General features: G+C 45.7%; 6 protein-coding genes across 6 annotated transcripts; 2 read left to right on the plus strand and 4 right to left on the minus strand.

Annotated features, from left to right (window-relative positions):
* Positions 1–35: 35 nt before the first annotated feature.
* On the minus strand, positions 36–974 carry N7509_013126 (uncharacterized protein; the record flags this gene model as incomplete). The annotated part of the gene is made up of 1 exon (XM_056637763.1): positions 36–974. One exon carries the CDS (start codon positions 972–974, stop codon positions 36–38), a length of 939 nt encoding a protein of 312 aa, XP_056481270.1.
* Positions 975–1,791: 817 nt separating this feature from the next.
* N7509_013127 (GNAT family N-acetyltransferase) lies at positions 1,792–2,435 on the plus strand (the record flags this gene model as incomplete). Its single annotated transcript, XM_056637764.1, has 2 exons — positions 1,792–2,146; positions 2,224–2,435. The coding sequence occupies 2 exons, from the start codon at positions 1,792–1,794 to the stop codon at positions 2,433–2,435; spliced, it is 567 nt and encodes a 188-aa protein (XP_056481271.1).
* A 5,145-nt stretch (positions 2,436–7,580) lies between these two features.
* N7509_013128 (uncharacterized protein) lies at positions 7,581–9,166 on the minus strand (the record flags this gene model as incomplete). Its single annotated transcript, XM_056637765.1, has 5 exons — positions 7,581–7,894; positions 7,970–8,439; positions 8,532–8,655; positions 8,711–8,837; positions 8,933–9,166. 5 exons carry the CDS (start codon positions 9,164–9,166, stop codon positions 7,581–7,583), a joined length of 1,269 nt encoding a protein of 422 aa, XP_056481272.1.
* A 705-nt stretch (positions 9,167–9,871) lies between these two features.
* On the plus strand, positions 9,872–11,282 carry N7509_013129 (uncharacterized protein; the record flags this gene model as incomplete). The annotated part of the gene is made up of 6 exons (XM_056637766.1): positions 9,872–10,015; positions 10,115–10,499; positions 10,557–10,674; positions 10,758–10,825; positions 10,882–10,912; positions 10,967–11,282. 6 exons carry the CDS (start codon positions 9,872–9,874, stop codon positions 11,280–11,282), a joined length of 1,062 nt encoding a protein of 353 aa, XP_056481273.1.
* Positions 11,283–14,401: 3,119 nt separating this feature from the next.
* On the minus strand, positions 14,402–15,672 carry N7509_013130 (uncharacterized protein; the record flags this gene model as incomplete). The annotated part of the gene is made up of 2 exons (XM_056637767.1): positions 14,402–15,518; positions 15,599–15,672. The coding sequence occupies 2 exons, from the start codon at positions 15,670–15,672 to the stop codon at positions 14,402–14,404; spliced, it is 1,191 nt and encodes a 396-aa protein (XP_056481274.1).
* A 2,745-nt stretch (positions 15,673–18,417) lies between these two features.
* fmpD (ABC-type transporter fsqE) lies at positions 18,418–22,538 on the minus strand (the record flags this gene model as incomplete). The annotated part of the gene is made up of 5 exons (XM_056637768.1): positions 18,418–18,790; positions 18,843–20,153; positions 20,216–21,077; positions 21,149–22,250; positions 22,302–22,538. The coding sequence occupies 5 exons, from the start codon at positions 22,536–22,538 to the stop codon at positions 18,418–18,420; spliced, it is 3,885 nt and encodes a 1,294-aa protein (XP_056481275.1).
* Between the last annotated feature and the right edge of the window lie 379 nt (positions 22,539–22,917).

Genomic DNA, 22,917 nt, shown 5'->3' on the forward strand with positions numbered 1-22,917 from the left:
TCCGTTCCGACATGGGCAAACTCTCCAAAGAGAAATTATTCATATTCATCCCCCAAGGAAAACCGCTGCCTTCTCCGGGACTCGCGCCGACCAGCAGACTCGATAGGCGCAGCATGCGTAACATCACCGGTCAACTGCGACGGATCCACGAATCCCGGATACTCATCGTGCTCCAGAGAAGTAGGCTGAGACCGTTGCGTCTGCACCAGGGAAACAAGTTTTCCCAGGACGCCAAATTCAAGCTTCAGCTTGATGCTGTAGACCATTGGTTTCAGCGTCGTTTGGAGAGAGTAGTAACCGATATACTCGACGAGAAGTAAACCGACGTCCAGGAGGATGATGACGAAATTGATGGCGAGTAATTCGTACATGATTCTTGATCTGCGCCGATCCTTTTCTGGCATTAGGCTGAGCAGTTTGATTGTTTCTGAGATGTATATGCCGCTGATGGCAAATTCCTGCGCACAGAACCAGGCTAGTTGCATTCTTTCCATGACATTGTAGCCGCGGATAAATGGGACTGTTCGGACGTAAGCGGTGGCGAAGGTGAGTACTGTTGTCGGGATGAGGAGGAGGATCGCATCGATGATGATGAGCCATAGGACGAAGCGAAGGACTGTCTGGCTTTGGACGACTAGATGGAGGCGCGAGTACAGGACGAAGGATTGGCCGGGAACCATGAAATAGAAACCAATGGTGGAGAGGGTGAGGCCGAGCCATAGTGGAGCGAGGGCAAAAAATTCGAGGATATATCCGACGGTGTGGGGGATGACGCCTAGGGTGACGGAGAGGAGGAGGGTCCAGAAGTAGAGGCCTCGGTAGTGTTGGAAGGTGAGAAAGAGGAGGATGAAGAGTTCGATGGCGTTGTAGAGGGCGATGGAGGAGAAGACGATCATTAGGATGCGAACGACGAAGTTGCCGCCTTTGTAGCCGCCGATGAGGCCATCTGGTGGCTCGTCAAGGGTGGATGTCATGGCGTATATAGCGCTGCGCAGCTATTTACAGAGAGCTGCTATATATGGGTGGGCTGCGTAGACTGCGTAGACTGCGTGGTCTTCGGCAGTGTCCACAATCTCTGTTATGAGATGGGTGGGTAGAAAAAGGCCGGGCAGGGGCGAGGCCCTGAGGGGAAGGGTGAGTCGAGAGTGTAGTCGCTATTCACAGCCATTATCCGTGCTATGACTGGGACATGAAGACTCGTGATCGAGAGTCGCAAGTTGGGGCGAGAGTAGAAATCTCGAGTCCGATGTCGGGAGTTGGAGTCCCGGGGGAGGACTCGACGGATGAGGAGAAGGGGTGGAAGGGAGAGAGGAGAGAGGGGAAAGAGAGAAAAAGAGGGAGACAGTCCAATTGAGTTAATTGAACTTAATCCAAGGCAAGCCAAGTCAGGCAGATTAAAGGAGTGACCGGTGAAAAATGGAGTGTGGAGGAGTGAAACTGGAGAAGACTGGGGAAGAGGGGCGAGTGGGACTGATCAGCGGTGGGAGTGTACTGCAGAGTACTCTGTCGCCCTCTGACAAGTGTAGCCAGTATATCCAGAGTATACCAAGTATACAGAGAGTATACAGTGGCCAGCTGAGAGGAGTGTAAACGAAAGAGTGAGGAGTGAAAAAGTGAAGTGAAGTTGAGTCGCGGAGGAAAGAAGAAGCCGACCGTTGCCGAGCCGCGCAAAGTTTGTTTTCGGCTTTTGCCGTCGCCACTCGCCATTCTATTCTCCTCCATTCCACCACCACCACCACCACCACCACTACGCCACTACGCTTGATAATCAATACTCTGACTATAGCTACCATGCTTATACGTCTAGCTACTCCCAATGACCTCACCTCCATCGCAGATATCGCCGCCCAGGCTATGCTCCACGACGAACTCTTCATCCAACTCTGTCCCCACCGCCACACCTACTATGCCGACTTCCGGACTGCCTTCCTCCGTCGCCTGAAAATGCGCCTATATACCCCGGGCTATATTATGCTAGTCGCTATCGAGTCGGACTCGGAGTCGGGGGACTACGCGGACAGGGACCGGGACAGGGACAGGGACAGGAACGAGCGCGTGTGTGGTTACGCAGTGTGGAGCAGACGCGGGGATTCACCGGTCGCCACACAATGGCAGAAGAATGGCCATGGGGATGGCTGGTGGAACGGTAAGGAGCTTGTCAATGAATACTAGCTGATCAACAGGCACAGACTAACTAATCACTTGCCTCACCCATCCCATCAGCCCTCGAGCGCACTCTCCTCTCCATCGAAAACCATTACCATAACCTTGTCTCCCCTGATCGCAGCATTGACCCCCTCCGCTTAGACCAGTATATCCAGGCCTGTGCGACGGGCTATGATTTTGCCGCTCTCCCTGAGCTCTGGTTCCTGGAGACTGTTGCGGTGGATCCCCGCCATCAGCGTCGCGGGTTCGGTCGGAGCTTAGTGCAGTGAGGTCTGGATCGGGCGAACGAGGAGCGGATCCCCGTTGGTCTCGATGCTAGTCGTCAGGGTCTGGCTCTTTATGAGGATATGGGGTTTCGCACGGTTGCAATCGTTGAGGTTGTTCCTGGATTGGAAGTGCCGGCTATGTTGTGGGAGTCTGCCAGTGCAAATAGTCCCGCTCAATGTGTGCCCAGGTGATACGTTGCACGGCACGCGTAGATATATTTCCATACCCAATTAGTATTAGTCGATGTAGGGCACCTGGTAAGATCACTTCAGGTTGAAGTTGAAGTTGCTGCCACTGCTATTGTTAGTACCTGCAGTATATAACTACTGCCCAGGTGACTAGTACCTACTACTCGTACTTCAGACTAGTGTACAACTAGTAGCTACTATATTGACCAAGCTTAAATTTGGGCCGATGAAAATCAAAGCTCGATGATGCATCACTGCCTAATGACATTCTGAATTACATACATCGCATCTTACTACCCGTAGTACCATACAAAAGTACCATGAATTCGCATATCGCAAGCAGAAAATGCAAATCATCTAGCAGATCGAGTGGTAATTTCAATTCAACCCTGGAAGATGGGGCAGCAATCGCTTTAGTTGCACTCGCTTTAGTTGAACTCGCTTTAGTTGCACTGCAATGGGTCGAGTTATTATTAGCCACCCGTCACAAAACATAATCATACACTATACTATTTTCAACTAAGCAGTGACTGGAGAGACTTACCACATTACCCGAACAGCTTCCCTGTCCTGGACAGCAAAGGAAAGTTCCCCCATTGCAGTACTGGCCCCTCTGGGAACATCCGGCTCTTTCTTGTAGATTTGGGCTTGCTTCGGCCATTCCGAAGGCAGCCAATGCCAGAAGAAGAGAGATGTACACCTTCATTGTAAAGAATTGAATTTGATTATTCGAAACGATCTGAATGGGATGAGGAGAGTGTAGAGAGAAATTGGTCTAGGATAAATCTTTGAAGAACGACCTCTGTCCGCCTTTAAATATGCTGAAGAGAGCGCTGCATTGATACTAGTTAGTCGGTACTATTTACACCGTCGACATTCTTCAATTGGTTCGCTTTCAGGCCAAGGTTACATTGCAGAAATAAAATCAGCTGACAATGTAAGGCCCCCAAGCTCCAAGCCAAGTTTCTTGTAGAAAGGGGATACCCGTTAGTCACAGCGCAGATCTTCACGGAGATAAGACCTTGGCATTCTCTAGCTTGAACGCGGATTTGTGGAATTGTGTCTGCTTGGTTATCCCTGTGCATAAACTCACAACTTGAAGTTACCAGTGTGGGCCCATATGCCCCGCGGTAGTTACTGGCTAACTTGATGAGACTCGGAGTTGGGGGCGATCAATTGGAAAGTGTGGATATAATCTTCTCAAAAGGAGGGTATATCAAGAGTTCGGATGTCAAATTTATTGTCTATTAAGACGGAAATCCGATGAAAGGTATGGTGAGGATGAAAAGGTGGTGGGGGATGAAGAAGAGGGCAAAGCTATTAGAACATGCAAGTAACGGCAGCCTGGATGCCCGAGCCACCCGTGCCTCAACAAATGTGAACTTCTTATCTAACCTCTCAAGCTTCATTATTACTGAGAATTAATAGATTCCAGCGAACATGCCGAGCCAAATTATCAGATGAACTGTTGAGGCCCAGCGGCCTCATACATTGTCGTCCCCTACATAGTCGAGAGCTACCTATACTTCCAATGCACACAATTTCTGCGATTCGCCTCCCGAATAGCACCGCTCAACCCGAAGAAAATAGCGCCATGAAGGCGATTGGATATTGACTACTGAGGCTATTTACACACGATGTTGTGCGTGATGATTTAGTATCCGAGTGCCCAGTAGTCTCGGCCAACAAAGGAGCCTCTAATTCCCGCTAAAAGTATTCAATCCAAATATTCAAGTTCTGTAGTCTGAGAGGTAAATACGAGCGCAAGGATCCTTGACGACGGGACAAAAAATGGGCTTAGTGCCTTGGTAATATCCATAATAGACATGCATAATTTCAGGTAATGCACGGATCTTGTATCAATATCCATGCCATAGGCTTGAAACGACGGTACGTCTGGATTGCATATCAGAATTACGAGTTTCGCCAAATCTTCAAGTTGGAGGATCTACTGCCTAGGTATCACGGTGTGGCAGCGTGACTGATATAGTATAATGGAATAGTACACTAATTATATATTATCTCCTGCTTACTAGTCTCTCGTGATGGCGGGATATACGAATCGACGACCTAGGGAGTCAAAATTTGAAATTCACTGACTTGAAGAAAATTGACAAGGAATCTGTGGTATGAATAAAGTCAGCAGCCATAATGTGCTGGGGAAATCCTGTCTTTGCTCCGCCTGTTCCAATCTAGCAACCATCGCTTTCGTCGTGGGGCTACAAATTGGAATTTTTCGATGGAACATAGACAAGAAGTACGGGGTTGGGGTCATTTCGCGAGTGTACGGCTGCAACATGCAGTGTGGCGGCATACAATGCAATTTGGTTTACTGACAGACATCTTTGAACCATCTTGAGACTGTCATTAAACTCCTACTACTTTTGTTATCATGAAGTCTCGGCCATTTGTCTGACAAAATCATACATGTGTGTACACCTAAGAGCCCTACAGTAGCATTGCAAAAGGTTGGAGTCTCCTATTGCCCACCATTATAGACCACCTTCTAATGGCAGACTAGTAGCTACCTGAAAGGGAATAATTTGACCAATCTATTCCCTCACGGGTAGCTACTTATTCCCCTTGGGAAGGCAGAGATCAGGGCGGAAAAATGGGGTTTCAAACTTTTGCAACGCCATTGTATTCATTCGTCCATTGTAATTTGTGCGTCTCTCACTATCACAATTGTAACGGTTCTCTAAATCTGCTTGATTAAATACCAGGTCGCCTTCACTACATATTTAAATTCTAGTTAATACCTCACATACAGTAGTACTACGGTATTGAGGGCTTGGATTAGTATTCATAGAGTATTTGCCTACTAACGGGTGATAAAATAAGCAAGGCAGGAACGCGTAGATATATATACACCACCACCACCATCTTTTCCTCCTTCTTCAAGTCCTTCAGGTGTTTACCCTTCCAAGTTTCTGGAGCCTTCTGGCAACACAACGCGTTCTGCCCTTGGATTTTTGGCCTACAATATGCTATAATAGCAATGAATTATCTCACTAACCTACAGCACTAACCTGCAGCTTTTCACTATTGCAATTGCAATGCGTTTTGGCCTTGGCCCTTTGACATCATAACTTATTTTGGCCTTAGTCCTTTAGAATCGCAACACGTTTTAGCCTTGGTCCTTTGGCATCGCAACGCGTTGTAGCCCTGGTGTTTTAGCCCTGGTGTTTTAGCCCTGGTGTTTTAGCCCTAGTCTTTTGGTCCTGGTGTTTTGGTCCAGTAGTAGTAAGTAGTAGTAGCTGATTAGTACTATATTATTAATACTTCTACACCTACAGCTACCGCATTCTAGCTGGATACCGTATTTATAAAGTATTGATAGCGTATTTACATATACCCTGGGGGCGGGATGGTATTTGTACCTAGTAATGGGCATTCCAAACTTGAACGTTGACGAACTGGGACTTGAAGCGCCCACTAGCACGTGGCTTACTGTTGAACATATAGAAAATATATCATGTCTCAGACAGTACTAGTTCAAGTTCGTCCCAATTGCAAATAACAGTTAAAATTGGAGGCGTGTCGCTTATGAAGAAGTCTACCAATAAGTCAGAATTATTAGAAGCATGGAGATAACAAAGCTTGATGTTGCCAGACGGGGAAAATAGGTTCACGGGTGTAAAGTCTTTTTATATTACATGGACGAGACTGGCTAATGGAAGGCCTAGGCTGCTGCAAAATCGCGGCTAATTCCGGCTTGCTAGTAAAATATCCATGATCTGACAAAGTACCCGGAATATGCAAAGAACCTTGGAATATAAAAGACTTTCCTATAAGGAAAATCGCTTATAATATCTGCTATTAGTGTAAACGGGATCAGATTCTGCTTGGACGACCTTATCAAATTTGACATACGTATTTTCAACAAATGAACCCGTGTCATCGCAAGTTAACCGGACAAGGGCAGGAAAAGAGGATTTCTGATGCTATGCTGGACTGAAAGCCCATGTTGATGGATTTTGGCACACAATGATCGCCGATCATCCTATTGTGGTCATTGTTTGACTTGGCCCCCAAGACTACACCTATCAAGACTACACTTTAAAAATTTCGGCAGCAGAAATAAGTGGACCAGTGGCTAAGCTGTTGCTTATCATCAACTTCGTAAAGCATGCTTATATGTGCCTCAGCGGTTTCCGGCGCTCGATACGCGGAGGGGGGTCAGTAGTTGCATACTGGGGCCGGTAGAAAAAGGTAGGTATACTATAGTGGCACAGCAAAAGTTTCCAAGCTCTTGTTGATCGTCCTGGTTTCCGTCTTCATAATGGCGGACTAGTAGCACTTGTACCTAAAATAGATTGGGTTTGCCAATCTATTCCATCTCGGGTAGCTACCAGTCTGCCATAGAAGGGGGTGAATAAAGATGGGCAATCGGGCCCGGGGAGTTTCAAACATTTGCAACGCCGCTGTAAAATACCCCGAAATAAACCACTGATCACCTTGCGCTTATAGAGCGGCGTAGCAGTTGGACCCAGACGCGCTTGCATGACGAGTCTCCTTTGGGCGAGGTTCCGCCTGCCGATCCGTTAAGTTCACTCAATGGTTTGATCCTTGGGGCTAAACGATGATCGGTGGGGATCGCAGGGGCCAGGCGTGGAACTGACACGGCACAGTATCATTAAAAAGGGGTACATTGGGTTCTCAAATCTAACTGATCGACGTGGACATGCTGTCGAAAAGCATCCTGTTGTTTCGAATTTATCCCATTTCGCTTTTCCAGATTTCAACTTCATCGAAATAGACTTCAGGATCTCAAAAAACCAATGAAAACTCGTGTACGAGTACTCCACGGCTTGATTTGACTGGCCCCCGGGCGCAGATAATTTTAGTTAGACTCATCATAGGCAAAGGCCCCCAAAATTCAAAAAATAAATATAAAAATAAATATAAAAATAAATTCAAATTCAAATTCAAATGTCGCGACGTTTCAGGCTGAAACCCTTATGCCAAATCGCACTCAATTAAACTCTCCGCACTGTCAATTCGAGTCCAAATCTTGGTAATTTTCAGGCCAACACTTTCGATCAAATTATGCCACTGCTTTTCCGTGCGTTCCTTGGCTGCCAGATCGATCATCATGATGAAATCAAGGGAGGTAGCCTGCCAGTGAGCTCCACGGTCCGGAACAACATTTTCGTTGATCAAAATCTTGCTGTACCCAGGAGTCATCGCAGCCACGAGTTTCTTGAGAATATCCTGGCAGATCGTGTCGTTCCAATCGTGGAGGATGGAATGCAAGAAGTATGCCCGAGCACCTAAAATATAGATCGCATGTTAGAGAACTGATATGGCCATCTCATCGTTTCTCAACGCGGATAGATGGCGCATACCTTTGATTGGCTGCGTGGTATAAAAGTCGTGAACCATGGGCTCGACGGCCGGGTTCAATGAGCGGATTTCCTTCAGAACATGCGGCTGATCCTGTAGGATTAATCGGCCGGGCGCATCGGGCCATTTCGATTTGAATTCTTCAAGATCGTGTCCCTTATTGCCACCTACATCCACAATCAAGACGTCTTCCGAGCCACTTTTCGCCCCCGTGATCAACTTCTCTTTCACAGGGTAGAATCCCTTATCCATCCAACTGGGCCGGCCTTGGTGATATGCGGACATGAGATTGTTGAACTGAGGTCCAAGGTTTGGATAATCGGCACTTTTGCCATTGATGTATTCAAAGAAGGAGTACTCGGTCTTGTTTCCCATCGTGAAAGGGCAGTTCTTGCCCTCGGTCGGGCTTTTGTAGTTGTTCTCTTTGAGCCACTTTGGCAATGCGTAGACTGGACCCATGGTAGAGCCGTTGCTGTGCCCGAGACAACAAGTAAGCCAATGTCATTTATTTATCGCTAATCTCGAGCGAAATCGGATTAGCCATTGGGTGAGTGCTTTGCTTACATGGCAGGCCATGCGTCACTGTATCTTTGCAGGGACAAAGTCTTGGTGAGGCCGTTGTGGGTGTATTCGTTCAGCCCAGTCTCAACTAATGCTCCCATGGTAGCAAGATGCTTCAGTAGACGCTCTAATGAAAGCAATCAGTTATCGCGCTTTTGCTGTTCTCGTGCAGAAGAGTGTACCGAGTAATTCCTCGCTTGCACCTGTTACCACCGCTAGGTCTGCCACGGATTTCGGCTCGTTGGTATGGGCGATCAAGCGAAATATTCCCAGGTCGATACATGTTTCGATAACGGCAAAGTAGGAAGGCTAAATTTGTTCAAGTTGACTGCATTAGCTTTGTATTTCGAACTTGAAATGCCCGACTTGGACCGTCAACACTCCTCAACAATGGATGTACGCACCTCTGCCCAGCAAGCACGGAGCATGGCCTCCTGTGGAGTCTCCATCGCTCGCACAAGCGCACGAGCTGAATCAACAAGTTGCAATCGTGCTAGTGAATCCCCATTCGTGAATGCATTGGCTTGTGATTGGATTTCCTGCAGCAGATCTGCAAGTTGATGCGGGGCTGTAGGAGAGACGGCGACCTTAGGATCAATCTCCTGGCCATTTTCGTTAACGGAATTGATTCTTGTCATTGTGAGACTGTCGATGGACTGGTATAATTCGGAGAAGGAAATAAGTGAGTGCTGATCCAAAGAATCGACATGGTGAATTGGAGCAGCTTAAGGCTCAGGGGCAGGAACCGGGCCAAATGCACGCGTGCGGAGCTTCTGTTGCAGGGGGCCAAACGGTGGAGATCTTGGGAATCCTGAGGAGCAATTTCAGGACTCGAATGTTTGGTGGAACTACTAACTATGCAATGGCGGGGCGTTCGAAGTGAATATTCCGTTCGGTGGAGTCGCGGACCGGGCATCCGATGGTGCCGATGGCGCCGATGGCTTGCCCTGGTGGAGATTTATGATGCGACAATAGTGGGTTAATGTTTACAACTTCAACAAATCACTCCAATTTCTTTATATTAGCGCATGCACGATCAATATCGAATTTCTGGGCCCTCGCTTACAGTGAAAGACTAACGGAATCGGGCGGGCCGCCCCTCTGACATTGACATTGACATGGACATTGAACTAAACAAGGCGCATACTACCCTGGGGCCAGATAATTCGATGGTGTAATTGGGGCCAAAACTCCCAAGACTTTTCTTCCGATCGCATAAGAGGATTGACAAAATTTATCCATTCAACTATTCCACATCCACACGTTATGTCTGCCGTTGCCAATTGCCAGAAAACAGTCGACCTCCCAGCTCTGGCGTAATCTCGATTCCAGGAACCGTATCCATGGAGGGCAAGGGCCCCACGGTATTGGCCGTGATGTGGTCGCTGACAGCACTGGCTCTGGTGTTGGTTGTCACCCGTCTATGCGTTCGGCAGCGATTGCTTCGGAGCTTTGGACTAGACGACTGGTTGATTGCGTTCTCCATGGTGAGCTGCATGGATTTCCTTATACTCTCTATTTTCAGATAATTTCCTTGTTTTTCCTCATCTCAAAACAAACTGACAGCGAAAAATCTGGCATCATAGATATTCGGCCTTCTATACTCGGCCACTGCGGCAGTATCGGTGGTGAAGGGATTCGGCCAACACGCGGCTACTCTTTCGAACAATGCTCTTGAACAAGCTCTTCTATGGAATATGATTTCCTTCCTCTTCGGCATCATCTCTTTTGCGCTCCCAAAACTCGCCGTCGCAGCCCTACTTCATCGAATCCTCAACCCAGTACGGATCCATCGCATTATCCTGTGGACGCTCGTTTCCATGATTACAGTCATTGCCATAGTCAACATTTTGATCTATGTGACGATGTGCAGTCCACCGCAAGGACTTTGGAAGCCGACCTTGGTCCAAGCAGGAGTGGCAAAATGTAGACCTGTCGACGTTTTGGTTGGGTTTGCAACATTCAATGGAGGTTAGTGGACCATGGCCAACCGATTCACGTGTTTAACTAATGCCCGTTTTGAAATAGCTTTTTCTGCTTTCGTCGACTTATACCTCGCCACCTATCCCGCCTTCATTTTATTCCACCTACAAATGTCATTGCGCAAAAAGATCGCATTGAGTGCTGCCCTAGGGCTTGGGACGGTGTACGTAGTGGAAGATTTCAATCCATCTTCATACCCCTTCGTTTTGCTTGCATGAAAAGTCCAAGTACTAACAATGGCTTCAGTGCATCCGCTGTTGCTATGGTCAAGTGTGCCCAGATTGGGGGTCTCCGAGACCAAAGTGACCTGACCTGTGAGTTTATTTACCTCCAGAGCTTGACTTTATTTGAATGAACTAATCAAATATAGACTCTACTGTCCCCCTAGTCATATGGACAAGGTAAGAGACTATCTACATAAGACCCTTTGAATCCATTCTAATCCAGAAATTTAGTGTGGAGGCCAATATCGTCGTCATCGCAGCGTGCATGCCTACCCTGAAACCCGTTGTCGATTTCATCCTCGTCAAATTAAAATTGACAACATTGAGTGATCAAAAGTACCCGTCGAACTCATTTAGCCAGGGAAGGGTATATCCCAAACCCGCTGTTGAGAGGAGCAACCGACAGGCTTCACATTTCAAGAATATTAGCGAGGAAAATATCCTCGACGACCAAGAAGACATGCACATCAGGCGCACTGACGAAGTCTACGTCGGCTACGAATTGCAACCAAATGCGCCGGTAAAGCAAAATCAGAGTTTTACATAATTCATAGCGATAGACTTATCTTATTTCTGGCGTTGTATAACTCATTGCGTGTTGTATTTATTTCTTAACTTGTATTTTCGTACGCCTTGAAGGGGTAGTTATCTTGCCAGTGACACGGCACTAAAATGGAGGGCTGCTAAATGGACCATGGGCCCTTATAAGTCCAGATTAGTATGTAATCTCTACTCAAATCTAGATATAAATAATCTATGTCTACAATACTCGTAGCACTGTAAAAGTTTCTAACTCCCTATTATCTACTATTAACGTAATCCACGGCCGAGCTGGCCACACGGCCGAGCTGGCCACCCCATCCTAAATCGCATCTTCCTACTACCCTACCTAATTCAACCGCCTACCATGCCACTAATTCGCACTGCATCTTCGCAGAAATTGGCTAATCAGGAGGGCAAGATCCTATTAGCCCTTGATGATATAAAAAACGGCCGTATCAAATATATTCGCACAGCAGCGAAGCTCTATACTATACCGCGTTCTACCTTATAGACGCATACCTATAGCACAGTCTTACGCGCTGATACATACCCAAATAGCTATAAATTAACTCTATACAAAGAGGATTCGCTTACTGAGTAGATTATCTCTATAGATTCGCGTAGAGCAGCGCCAAGGCCTTCTACCGTACGAGAGATGGCTAATATTCTTCCTAAAGCACATAGAGTAACCCCCCCTATTAACTATTGGCGTTAATTAGGTATTAACCTTTATAAAACGGTACGATAAGCTTCGATCGTACTTTTCAAAGCGATATAACTATCAGCGTACTCTTAATAAGGATCTAAAGTCTATAAAAGAGTAGTTTTTGACAGTACAATACGTAATTAATAAGAACAGTATCTAACCAGAGGATATCTATAACTTTAATAAGACTAGATTTACAATAGGCCTTATATTATTGTAAAAGATAGTTATATAAGCAGAATACTACAGTTAGCGATTAATTCTACAGCCAGAAAATTATAAACAGGTTACTATAATCAAAATAATATATACTGACGGCTATTCGCTGCCGCCCTGTATTATATTCAAAGGCTAGGTTTATATCGCTAGTTAGTTTAAATCGTTGAATCACCCTAGGGATTAGCAAATCAAAGTATCGAATAATAGCTAGACTACTAATAAAATTAGCCTTCGCTGGCTCTAAAAGATCTTTATTCTATATACTAATTTACATATACAGGGGTAATTTCGGCTATTAATTCTTAACGGGTACAGTAGCTATCTTATACCTTAATTCGATCGAATCTATACCGAAAATAATATTATACTAATCTGTATACCTTTATATTCGTTATACTTACTTTAATCTCTTAATATTAGATACTTTATAGTACTAAAGTATACCTACGGTCGCTTTATACGTAATTTAGCCTATACTGACTATAATTATATTAATAAGCTTAATTTTCTTATAGACTATCTACACATAAGGGTAGAAGCTTTTCAGCCGAATATTATTCAAAGTAGCTTTACAGCTACTAGTATTATACCAGTTAATACCGATAGAGTACTTTCGCAGCTTAATATTTCTCTCCGAACGCCTTTACTACTATTAAGCCGACTAAGCAGCAGATCTAGCTAATTTACACTAAAAATACCTAGAATAGTAATTTAGCTAGAAAAGTAAGCTTCTATACTTAAAGAGCTTCTTAAACGGCGATCGTATAGCCTATCTACACTGTCAAAACTTATACTTAATCAGATTATCAAAGGTACCTATCTATCGTTATATAGTACTGTATTACTAGTGCAGGATAATATGAACCTTTGTACAGTAAATAAAAAGAAACGTTAAAAGCGTACTCGTTCGACTAAGCAGATCGCTTACAAAGAGGGCCTATTGATCAAAGAGGGCCTATAGCTAGTTTAACAGCTAAATAAGCCTATAGAAGCTAATAAGATAGTATCACATAAATAGGTCGATCTGCCTAATCAGCTAATTCAACCGGCTAGGAGGGCTCTTCCTACCTGTAGTAGATACAGAGTAAAAGGGCATAGGATTACTTCATATAAAAATCGTATTATCTAGTTAAATTAATAGGTATTGGCTAAGATAATCAATTTTGAAATTTTGCAATAGGGGTGGGTGGCCAGCTCGGCCGTGGATTACGTTAGTTATTTTCTTCTAATAGTAGACTAGTACCTTCTCAGATAGAATAGAGTAGCTAATATATTCTATTCTAGGTAGGTACTAGTCTACTATAGAAAGACGAAGACTAGAGATCTATCCCAATGTAACTAGCCGGGGCAAACAGGATCTAATTCCTCGCTTTTTTGGAACAAATGTACATTTCCTATTCATTACTAGTTACATCAACCTTATCTAAGCAATAACTAGTACATACGACCATAGGGTGTGGAGAACAGGGCTTCCCGTCCGCTCAGCCGTACTTAAGCCACACACCTAATGACCGGGCTAGCCAATCGCCAGGACTAGCCTAGTGGGGAAGTAGCTGATCGCTGCTTGATGGTCGCGCGACCCAGGGTGAGAAGGGTGAGTGCGCAATAGACAGGGTGAGAAATAAGGTGATCTCGGCATTTTTTCGCATTTTTAGACAAGATAATCCATAGATCCTCATCCTGTAATCGCATACTTATGGATGTATGGCGTAAGAGAGACTCTCGTTTTGGACCAGGTGCAAACTCTTCTCTAATAAACCCGCCCAACCCACCACCACCAGGTACACCAGAGATCATACTTCCATGACAACCAATCACCGCACTTAAAATGCAACGAGCACTTAATATGGCCAAGGTATCTGAATCTTCATCTTATAAAGATAAGACACCTCTCCATCGCTTTCATGATGCTTTATTGCCCAGTACTTTTAGCACCTAGCTCCTGCTTCTATATCTTTATCTTGACTTCTATCTAGGGCCTCTTTTCCCTGGGCCTGGATCATGTGTGAATCCTCTTTGTCTTTATTTTGACAGTCTTCACAGTAGCATACAGGAATGGCTATGAGGTGGGGAAGAAGGCCAGGTTGGCCTACGCTGGCGGTCTATTTTGTGAACGGAAAACTTGCGAACATTCTTCTGGTAAGACATGTCGCCATTAAGACTATATTGCGGGAGTAACTGCTCTCTCATGGTCTATGCTAACGCGAAAAGATCGGCTGATCAATAATGACTCCTGTCTCTCGAATTTGACTGATCTCCTGTGTGCTTTGGGTTCCGGACGACGACAGGAATGACTCCATGTGGGTCTGCCACGAGCCGGTGATAAAACTCGGAAGTTGCAAGTTGTGCCTCTCGATTTCCTCAGAGAATTGTTTTAACAGGCTCATCAGATCCAATATTAGTAATTTCTCTTCGTCGTGAATCTCCTTTATTTCCTCCAGCTCGATTTTTCTATACTCATGCAAGCAAGTATGAGTGAGTTCCAGGCTCCGGAATGTGATGAATTGAAGTATGCCTGAGCTCAAGTGGGTTTTGTAGCACTCGAGAGACACAGCGTCGTATTTATCGAGCACAATGGTCAATAATTCTGTGAGCATCCGAATGAGGTCCTTGGAATCACTGCACGTCCATTTAGAGAAAAGCCCGCCGAGAAAAGCCGTGAGCGGAGAGCACCCTTTCAGAGAACATGCACACTGACAGTCATCTCGGATATTGTCGAATAGAATTATTCTCAGCAAGGCCTTCGAGCTATCGCTCAGAGACTGAATCTCCAAATGAAATTCCGTCTCTTGATCGTTCCACGATAGAACAGATCCAACACTGTTCCCCAGAATATGCAGAGTGGACCCAGCTGGACCTTTGTGATGGACGTTAGCACCTTTGCTGATGAGCCAGTAAGCCTTTTGGAGGAATTTTTCCAGTGTGCAAGGTGGCGTGGCTTGCCACAATTTTGTCAGGCAAGTTTCGTGATCCTTGTCTTTTACATTCAGGTCTCTGAAGCCGGCATCGTATAGCCGGTCGGCCAGTTCAAGATTGACCCCAAAAGAGTCAAAGACTGACCACGTACGACACTCCAAAAGATTTCTCAGATCCACAGAGACCGTTGAAAGTAGAGTGTATACTTCATAAGCATGTACGTTTAAGAGCGTATCAGATCCAATGTTCAAATGACCTATAACTTCTCTTGGCAGATGTACCACTGCTAGAGCCTGTAACCGCTTTCTGCGATCGATCAATGAGTTCACTATCAGATCAACAATCGCTGGATTGGGGTGGAAACTAGCGAGCTCTAGATGCTCTTTCCCGATAAAGCACCTGTGATCGTTGATCAAGAGTCTGACACTTTCCTCGCAGTTCGCTTCACACGCGGCAGTGAGTGCACCATCAATTGACACATGTTCAGATTGAAGAAGTAAGGCGAGACCAAGTGGCCACCGAGTATAAGACTTGATCCAGCGGTGTAATTCATTGTCTCTTCTCAGCTTCGTGGCCAGGAGCTTCCTTGATCTATACACAAGAGGCTGTAACTCTTCTGAAACATCAATATCTTATATTAACAACTTAGCTCTCTGCTCTTCTAAAAATCTTGTAAAGCACTCTTACCTTGAAGCCCTTTCTCATCAGCAAGTTTCCAAATGATTCTCGGCTCACTTCAACGTTCCCATCTATTTCCAGGCTCCAGACACCACGTCCGGGCCACCGGCTCAGGCTGTCTAGGGCTGATGTAGATTTGGGGTCAGGCCCTGCTTAAGCGCCCCCACCACCACCGCCACCACCAGCTCCGCGGTTTCTGCCTCTCGCGAGTTTTTCAAGCAGAGCCAACCCACTCACCAATACCAGAAGCTGAAACCGCTCTCCATACTGCACGTAGATATCTAACACGTCTGTCGATGAAAAACTCCCGCCCGATCCAAACACCGCAACTATCTGATTCGCCTGATCCACTAACTTCAAGCCTCCGTGCCTGCCCAGCGCGTGTGTCCTTTTCCACGTAAACATGCGAAGCTGGGAGTCACCGGGCACTTTCATGGGGATCGAGTATTGGACAGACATCAAGCCGTCACTTTTGAGAGAGAACCATTCCATCGTGTGAGGCTGGGAGGGATTGCCAAGCCCGATCTCGGTGTCGAAGGAGTGTTGTAGTTCAGACGTATATTATCTTATTGTTCAAAGGGAAACATTAGGCTATAACGTGTTTCACACCCGAGCTGGCCACACCCGGAATTTACTCGTCCTCTTCACGAACTTCAAAAGCGCTGCTGCAATCAACCCTGATACGGAGATCACAGTCTCTATTCTGTTAAGATTATCGGATGGCTCGATTGTTTACCCTGGGTCTTTGTGATCTCCCGCATTGTCTATACAGCAGAATCGGACCATATTTGGCCTGCGTATTTTACCAAAATCGACCGCTATGTGCACGCTAGTATTGGAGATATCAATCTAGACAGATTCTCAGACAACGACCGATCCGTGCGCATTTCAATCAATATTGACAGTCTCTCGGAATAGAAGATGGGGGTGTAAAATGAAAAAAAGAGTGTCTTTAGCTTTCAGATCGACCCCCATTTGGTGCCTTGTCCATTAGCCATGAATGATTTGACTGGATATATTGGGCACAAACACCTTCTTTGAAACTTCCGCTAGCATAAGCAACGGCACTGAAATTCTTTTCATGATTTTTTCCATGGCAGATTTTGCTGGTAAAGGGCGGGCTCCCCGAAGGTCGTTCCGCCACTACAGTCAACTCTCACTTATTGCACACCCTCCTATCCAAGGAAAATCATGTGCAATAAGCGGGAGGTGCAATAAGTGAGAGGATGACATAATCAATAAATTAGCTAGCCCTTAGCCCCATTGCCTATTTAGGCTTCCATCCCATATCCTCTAGGGTCACCTGACGTATATGGTCTGATGTGCTCTTTTCCTTGCTTCCAACCCATAGTAATATATCCTGTAGATGACCCATTATATCAGAATTAGACAGAATCTCTGGTGGAGGCCCATTTTCTTCAATATCTTGTGCTTCCGAGCTCTCTATATCAATATATATATCTTGCCCATCAGTCTCATCTTCATATATAATATCTTCCTCTTGTTGTAACGACAAGAGATATTCTAGTCTTATCTTTCTTCTTTCCAGCAATTTTTCCATGGGAAAGACCCCCATTTGGCATCTGCCTCCAGAATAGGCCAGTTTCATCCATATTATATATCTCAGATGGTTCATATTGATCGCATATCGTACGAATTTCTTCCATATGATTGTGTACAGAAGATGGGACTGAAGCAGCTTCTCCATGGAAAGTATGATATCGAAGATTATGCCGGTTTTTGAAGCGCGTAAGCCAACCCTCTGAGAAAGCAGGTTTTTGTTGATCTCGATATTCAGGGATCTGAGACCAAAGCTCGTTTGCTTTGATCTGGATCAAAGGACCAGTGATGGGAAACCCTGATTCAATATGCTTATTCACCCAATTCGAAAGCTTCTGGTCTAGAATAGGCCAGAAAGATGAAGAAAATCGTGAATTTGCCTTAGTAAGCCCTATATCAAGATAATCATATTGAGATGATAGAATTCTTGAGACCGTTGTACGATTAATCTTATGTTTAAATTGGGACAAAAACCAATCTACACACGCGGATTGGGTTGGTCTAGGGCTCGAATTAGACCAGAAGGCACGTAATGCCTGCTTTTGGGCATCTGATATGCCTAATCGAGCACGCTTTGCTGGTGGTAGAGCAGCTTGTGTAGCTGGTCTGACAGTTGGAAGAGGTGGAAGATCGGAGATTTCAGGCATTCTGATTGGTCGACATGACTGACTAAGCGCATGACTCAGCAAATATGGGATGAAAATTGTGTGCAAAGGGTGAGTGTGCTAAAAGTGGGAGTTTTGTATGTAAAATCAAGAAAAAGTGGGCCCATCCAAGCGAATTGTGTGCTATAAGCGGGAGTGTGCTAAGAGCGGGTGTGCAATAAGTGAGAGTTGACTGTACTAACTATTGGGTAGGCGACTCGCTAGTCGAATATTTTAACTATAAGTACGCCTTGGAATTTTGAATAATACAATTTTATCTAAAATATATATGGAGCATGAATGAGGGAACTAGAAACGCTTAGAATCACTTTCAAGTTCAAATAATTTAACTTTAATTTCGACAAGAGCAAGGAGAACTCAAATAATATATTTAGGGTGGAAATCGCTATTTAGGTTCAGGTTTCTACTCTTGGCTTCGTCTTCTCCAAGCTCTGCGTCTGTGCCATCTCGAAATACATGCCTCTCCTTGCTATAAGCTCGCTATGCGTTCCTGATTCGACCAGGGCTCCATGATCAAGGACAAAGATGAGATCTGCGCTCTGGATAGTTGAAAGTCGGTGCGCAACGGCGATGGTAGTACGGCGCTGCACGGCCACATCTAATGCTTGCTGCACCAGCTTCTCAGATTCCGTGTCTAGTGAGGATGTTGCCTCATCAAGAAGTAGAATTTCCGTGTTTCGGAGAAGCGCTCGGGCTATGGCAATGCGTTGTCGCTGACCACCGCTCAGCATGATACCTCGGGTACCGACTTCTGTCAAGAATCCATCTCTGCGTATACAATATTAGTCCCCTCCTGGAAGCTGCCAATTTGCTCACTCACGGAAGAGACACGATGAAATCATATATATTTGCTTTCTTACAAGCTGCGATGACGGCATCCTCAGAAACATTTTCTGAGGAACCGAGCATGAGATTTTCCAAAATAGTGCCTGAATACAGCGTAGTTTCCTGTCCAACAAGGGATAGCATTCGCCGGTAATCATTGACATTGAGCTGTGTGATGTCTTTACCGTCTAAGCTGATCCGACCCTCAGTTGGATCGAAGAAACGTTCAATTAGTCCAATAATAGTACTCTTGCCACACCCACTAGGTCCGACAAGCGCAACGTACTGTCCTGATCGGATTGATAGAGTAAGGTTTTCAAGGATAAGCCGATCAGGCCTTTCAGGGTACCGAAAACCAACATTTTCAAACTTAATGTGAGATTCAGTTTTCTCTCTGTGGACTGGGTTGTCACGGGTCTTCCAAGTGTCTATGTTAGGTTTTCGATCGAAAAGGGTCTTGAGTTCTCCAGCTGCCGTCATTGCTTTGCTGAATCCGGGTGCATGGGAAAAGATGATACCAGCAGTCTGCGATCCAGATATCAAAGAGGCAAAGCAGACGAAGAACTGAAATATTGTATACTCATGATCAATGACCAACGTTCCACCATACCAGAATGCTAATCCTGCACAAAGAAACGTGATGGATTGAGAGGCAGCATACAGAACTGATGTCTGGAGTATTGAAACTAGTGACTTAGCAGCTTGTTCAGCTAGCATCTTATTGTAATTGGCAAGAACTTGCTCTTCGAGACAAAGGGAAGCTACCGTGCGAATCGCGCTTGTTGCTTCGCTGGCGTAGTTGATTGACGTGTTGTGCGATTCTTTCATTTTTTGATCGAAAATTGACAGCATCATCAGTCGTAGATAGCCACAACCGGCAACAAGAGGAATAGTAGACGCGCACACAAGTGCTAACTTCCAGCCAATGGCCAAGGAGAGGATGAGACCGCCCCCGATGGTACCGCAGAATGAGAGAATAGTGCCAAGCACCAAGCCGCCAACACCCCCTATATCAGTGGAGCTGGAAGAAAGAAGAGACATCAGCTGTCCTGCCGAATGGTTCTTTTGATCAAAAAAGAGAACCTCCTGGCGAAGAATCGTTCGAAAAGTGCGATGTTTCGCACGAAAGATAGCGCTTTCCTCGCAATGCGACAATACGACACCTTGGCACATCCAAATCATGAGAATGACTAGGCCAAGCACGAGGTATATGAGTGCCCAAAAGTCAACCCGCTCCCGTAAGGTATGGTAGGAGTCTGTGGATAATGACAGGGCGTCGATAAGTTCTGCGAATATGATCGACTGACTTCGTGGAAGTTAGTGCAAAGTCAAACAAATAGTGGTTTGGAAAGCAGGAGAGGCACTAACCCAGGTGTCCCTAGACCTGAAAGTACTGAAACTGCAAGGCCAAAGACAAGAAGTTTGAGGCTGGGGGTGTTTATTGTAGCAAGAAGTCTTTGGGTCTCGAAGAACGATAATGCACCCGCGCCCTGGTTTTCTTTTGGGAGTTCTCCCGGTGTCACTTGAATCGGTCGTTTATGAAGGTTAGCTATGTTTCCTGACTTCTCTTCTGTTACGCTGGACTCGATCAGTGAGTCTTTAGTGACTTCTACTAGACCCTCTTCGCGAGAAGGGGCTTCAGTAAACTCTTCTTTGTTAGGGTTCAACAGCTGCTGATTCTCCACAAGTCGAAAGTAATGTTCTTTCTTCAACATCAAATCCTCGTGACTTCCTTCCTCTACTATGTGGCCTTTCGACAGAACAATGATCTTATCTGCATGTCGAATAGTAGATAAACGGTGCGCTATAATGACTGTAGTGCGATCTTGAGCCGTCTTCTCGAGCCCCGTTTGAACTATTTGCTCAGAGTGGACGTCAAGGGCAGACGTAGCCTCGTCGAGAAGGAGCAACTTTGGGTTCTTGATCAGGCCTCGAGCAATAGCGATGCGCTGTCGTTGACCACCGGAGAGCTGGAGACCTTTTTGACCGACTTGTGTTTGATAGCTCAATGGAAGCCCTGATATGAATCCATGAGCGTTTGCATTCTTCGCTGCCTGGACAACTCTCTGTGCAATTTCCTCATGGTTCGATTGATTTGTGGTGCTGTCTAGACCGTAACGAATGTTCTCAAATATTGACGTATTAAAAAGCATCGGTTCTTGCCCAACAAGGGAGATCTGGCGACGGAGGGACCGTAGGTTGACTGATTGAATATCGTATCCGGCGAACGCTAACGGTTTTCAATTCAGTGATATCCAAAGAGGAGCAATAGATGACGATAAATGAAAAAAAAATACCTACATATCAGGCCACTCGTAGGCTCGTAGAAGCGCATCATCAGCTCCATAATACTGCTCTTCCCCGATCCGGAAGCCCCAACAATCGCAGTGGCTTTATGGGGAGGTATCGTGAAGGTCAAATCCGTCAAAACTGTCGCATCTGGCCTCGATGGATACACAAGCCCGACGTTTGTGAAGGTAACATCTCCATTTATCCTGTCTACATCTATCCCATTCATATCAAAAGGATCCTGGGGCGACTTCCGAGAGATGGATTGAAGAATGCCGCTTGCACTTGCCACACACGAGATAAACGCTTGTGCATTAGGAGCGACTCTCCCGACTGACCAGGCTCCAATGACAATAGCCAGAGTCATGGTAACGACTTCGGAAACGTTCATGGAACCGCTAACCAGAAACCGGGAGCCCATCCAAAAGGAGAGGGCGTAGCTCATGTACGGCACAGAGTTTAAGACAGCCACCACGATTGCAACAGATGAGCGTGCCTTCATCCCATCGTTCTTTGCGCTCAGCAAGTACGGCAAGTAGCGGTCCGTGAGCTGTTCTTGGATCCCAGAAGCCGTGACATGACGGATGGAGCCGATAGCTTCTTCGGCGACAGTGGCTCCCTTGCTGGAAGAGGAAAGCGAAAGCTTCGTGTACTTGACAGCGTAAGCCCCGCCTATGGAGCTAGCGACGGTCATTGCGACGATGGTGGACGATAAAATGATGGCAAGTTTCCAGTACACGATGAATGCAATGACAAAGGCGGATCCAAATGTCGCCGCCGAGGTCAGACACAAAGAAAACTTCCCAGTTATCCCCTCTTGTACTAAGTTCATGTCTGATGTTAGGCGTGAGGTAATTTCTCCGGCCCCTGTTACGTCGAAGAAAGCCATATTTTGTCGAACGATGGATCCGAAGTATGACTTCCTCAGACGACGAGTGACCTTCTCTCCGGTATAATAGAAGCCGATAGTAGTTATATACGTGAAAACGAATTGCCCGATGGCAAGGTAGACGAAGAACAAGGTGAATTGCGAGGTCCTCGACGATGCTACCGCAGAGCTGGTGGAGCCTTTGGAAAAGTCGTCAAATGTGCCCGCGAATTGCCCATATATAACCTATTTCCGTCAATAGGTATATCTCATGTGGAGAATTATTTAGGGTAATACAGTGAGTAGTGGGTTTAGAGCACCAGCAATGATAGCGGCCAAAGAGCTTATACCGATGAAGAAAATGTCGACTGGCGTTGTGTATGCGCGTAGAGAGCTATGCTTGATCTGCTTGGTCCCGGAAATCTCATTCAATTGCCGGTCTAAGATACTTGCTTCTCTTCTGTCTTCTGCTTGTCTTCCGTCTTCTGCTTGTCTTCCGTCTTCTGCTTGTCTCTTCCCATTGAGGTCTGACATGGCCGGAAGCAACGAGGCGGCTAGCTCCAACAGCTTAAGAAATTTGAAGAACGAAGAAATAATAGGTAGAGGTGCTTACTAGACGATTCTGGTCAATATGCTCACGTAATTGCTAAGACATAGAAGTAGTGCTTGTAGGTATGCACGGGAGCAGGTCCTTTATACCTACCTAGTTCAGAATACCACAATTGGTCACGTGATCCAAGCTTTCTAATTAAATAACTAACTATTTATTAAAAAATGGTATCCAAGATAGTCCACAAGAAGTCAAGAAATAAAACGATCCGTACGAAGCGGATGGGTGGCCCCAGCGTAGCGAAAGGCACGGATACCTGCTCAATACAGAAATAGAGACCCACACTGGATCCTACTGTACACA

The sequence above is a fragment of the Penicillium cosmopolitanum genome (genome assembly GCF_028827165.1).
Source record: "Penicillium cosmopolitanum strain IBT 29677 chromosome Unknown utg000012l:1.0-3308103.0:1.0-3310761.0, whole genome shotgun sequence".
In the NCBI taxonomy this organism is placed as follows: domain Eukaryota; kingdom Fungi; phylum Ascomycota; class Eurotiomycetes; order Eurotiales; family Aspergillaceae; genus Penicillium; species Penicillium cosmopolitanum.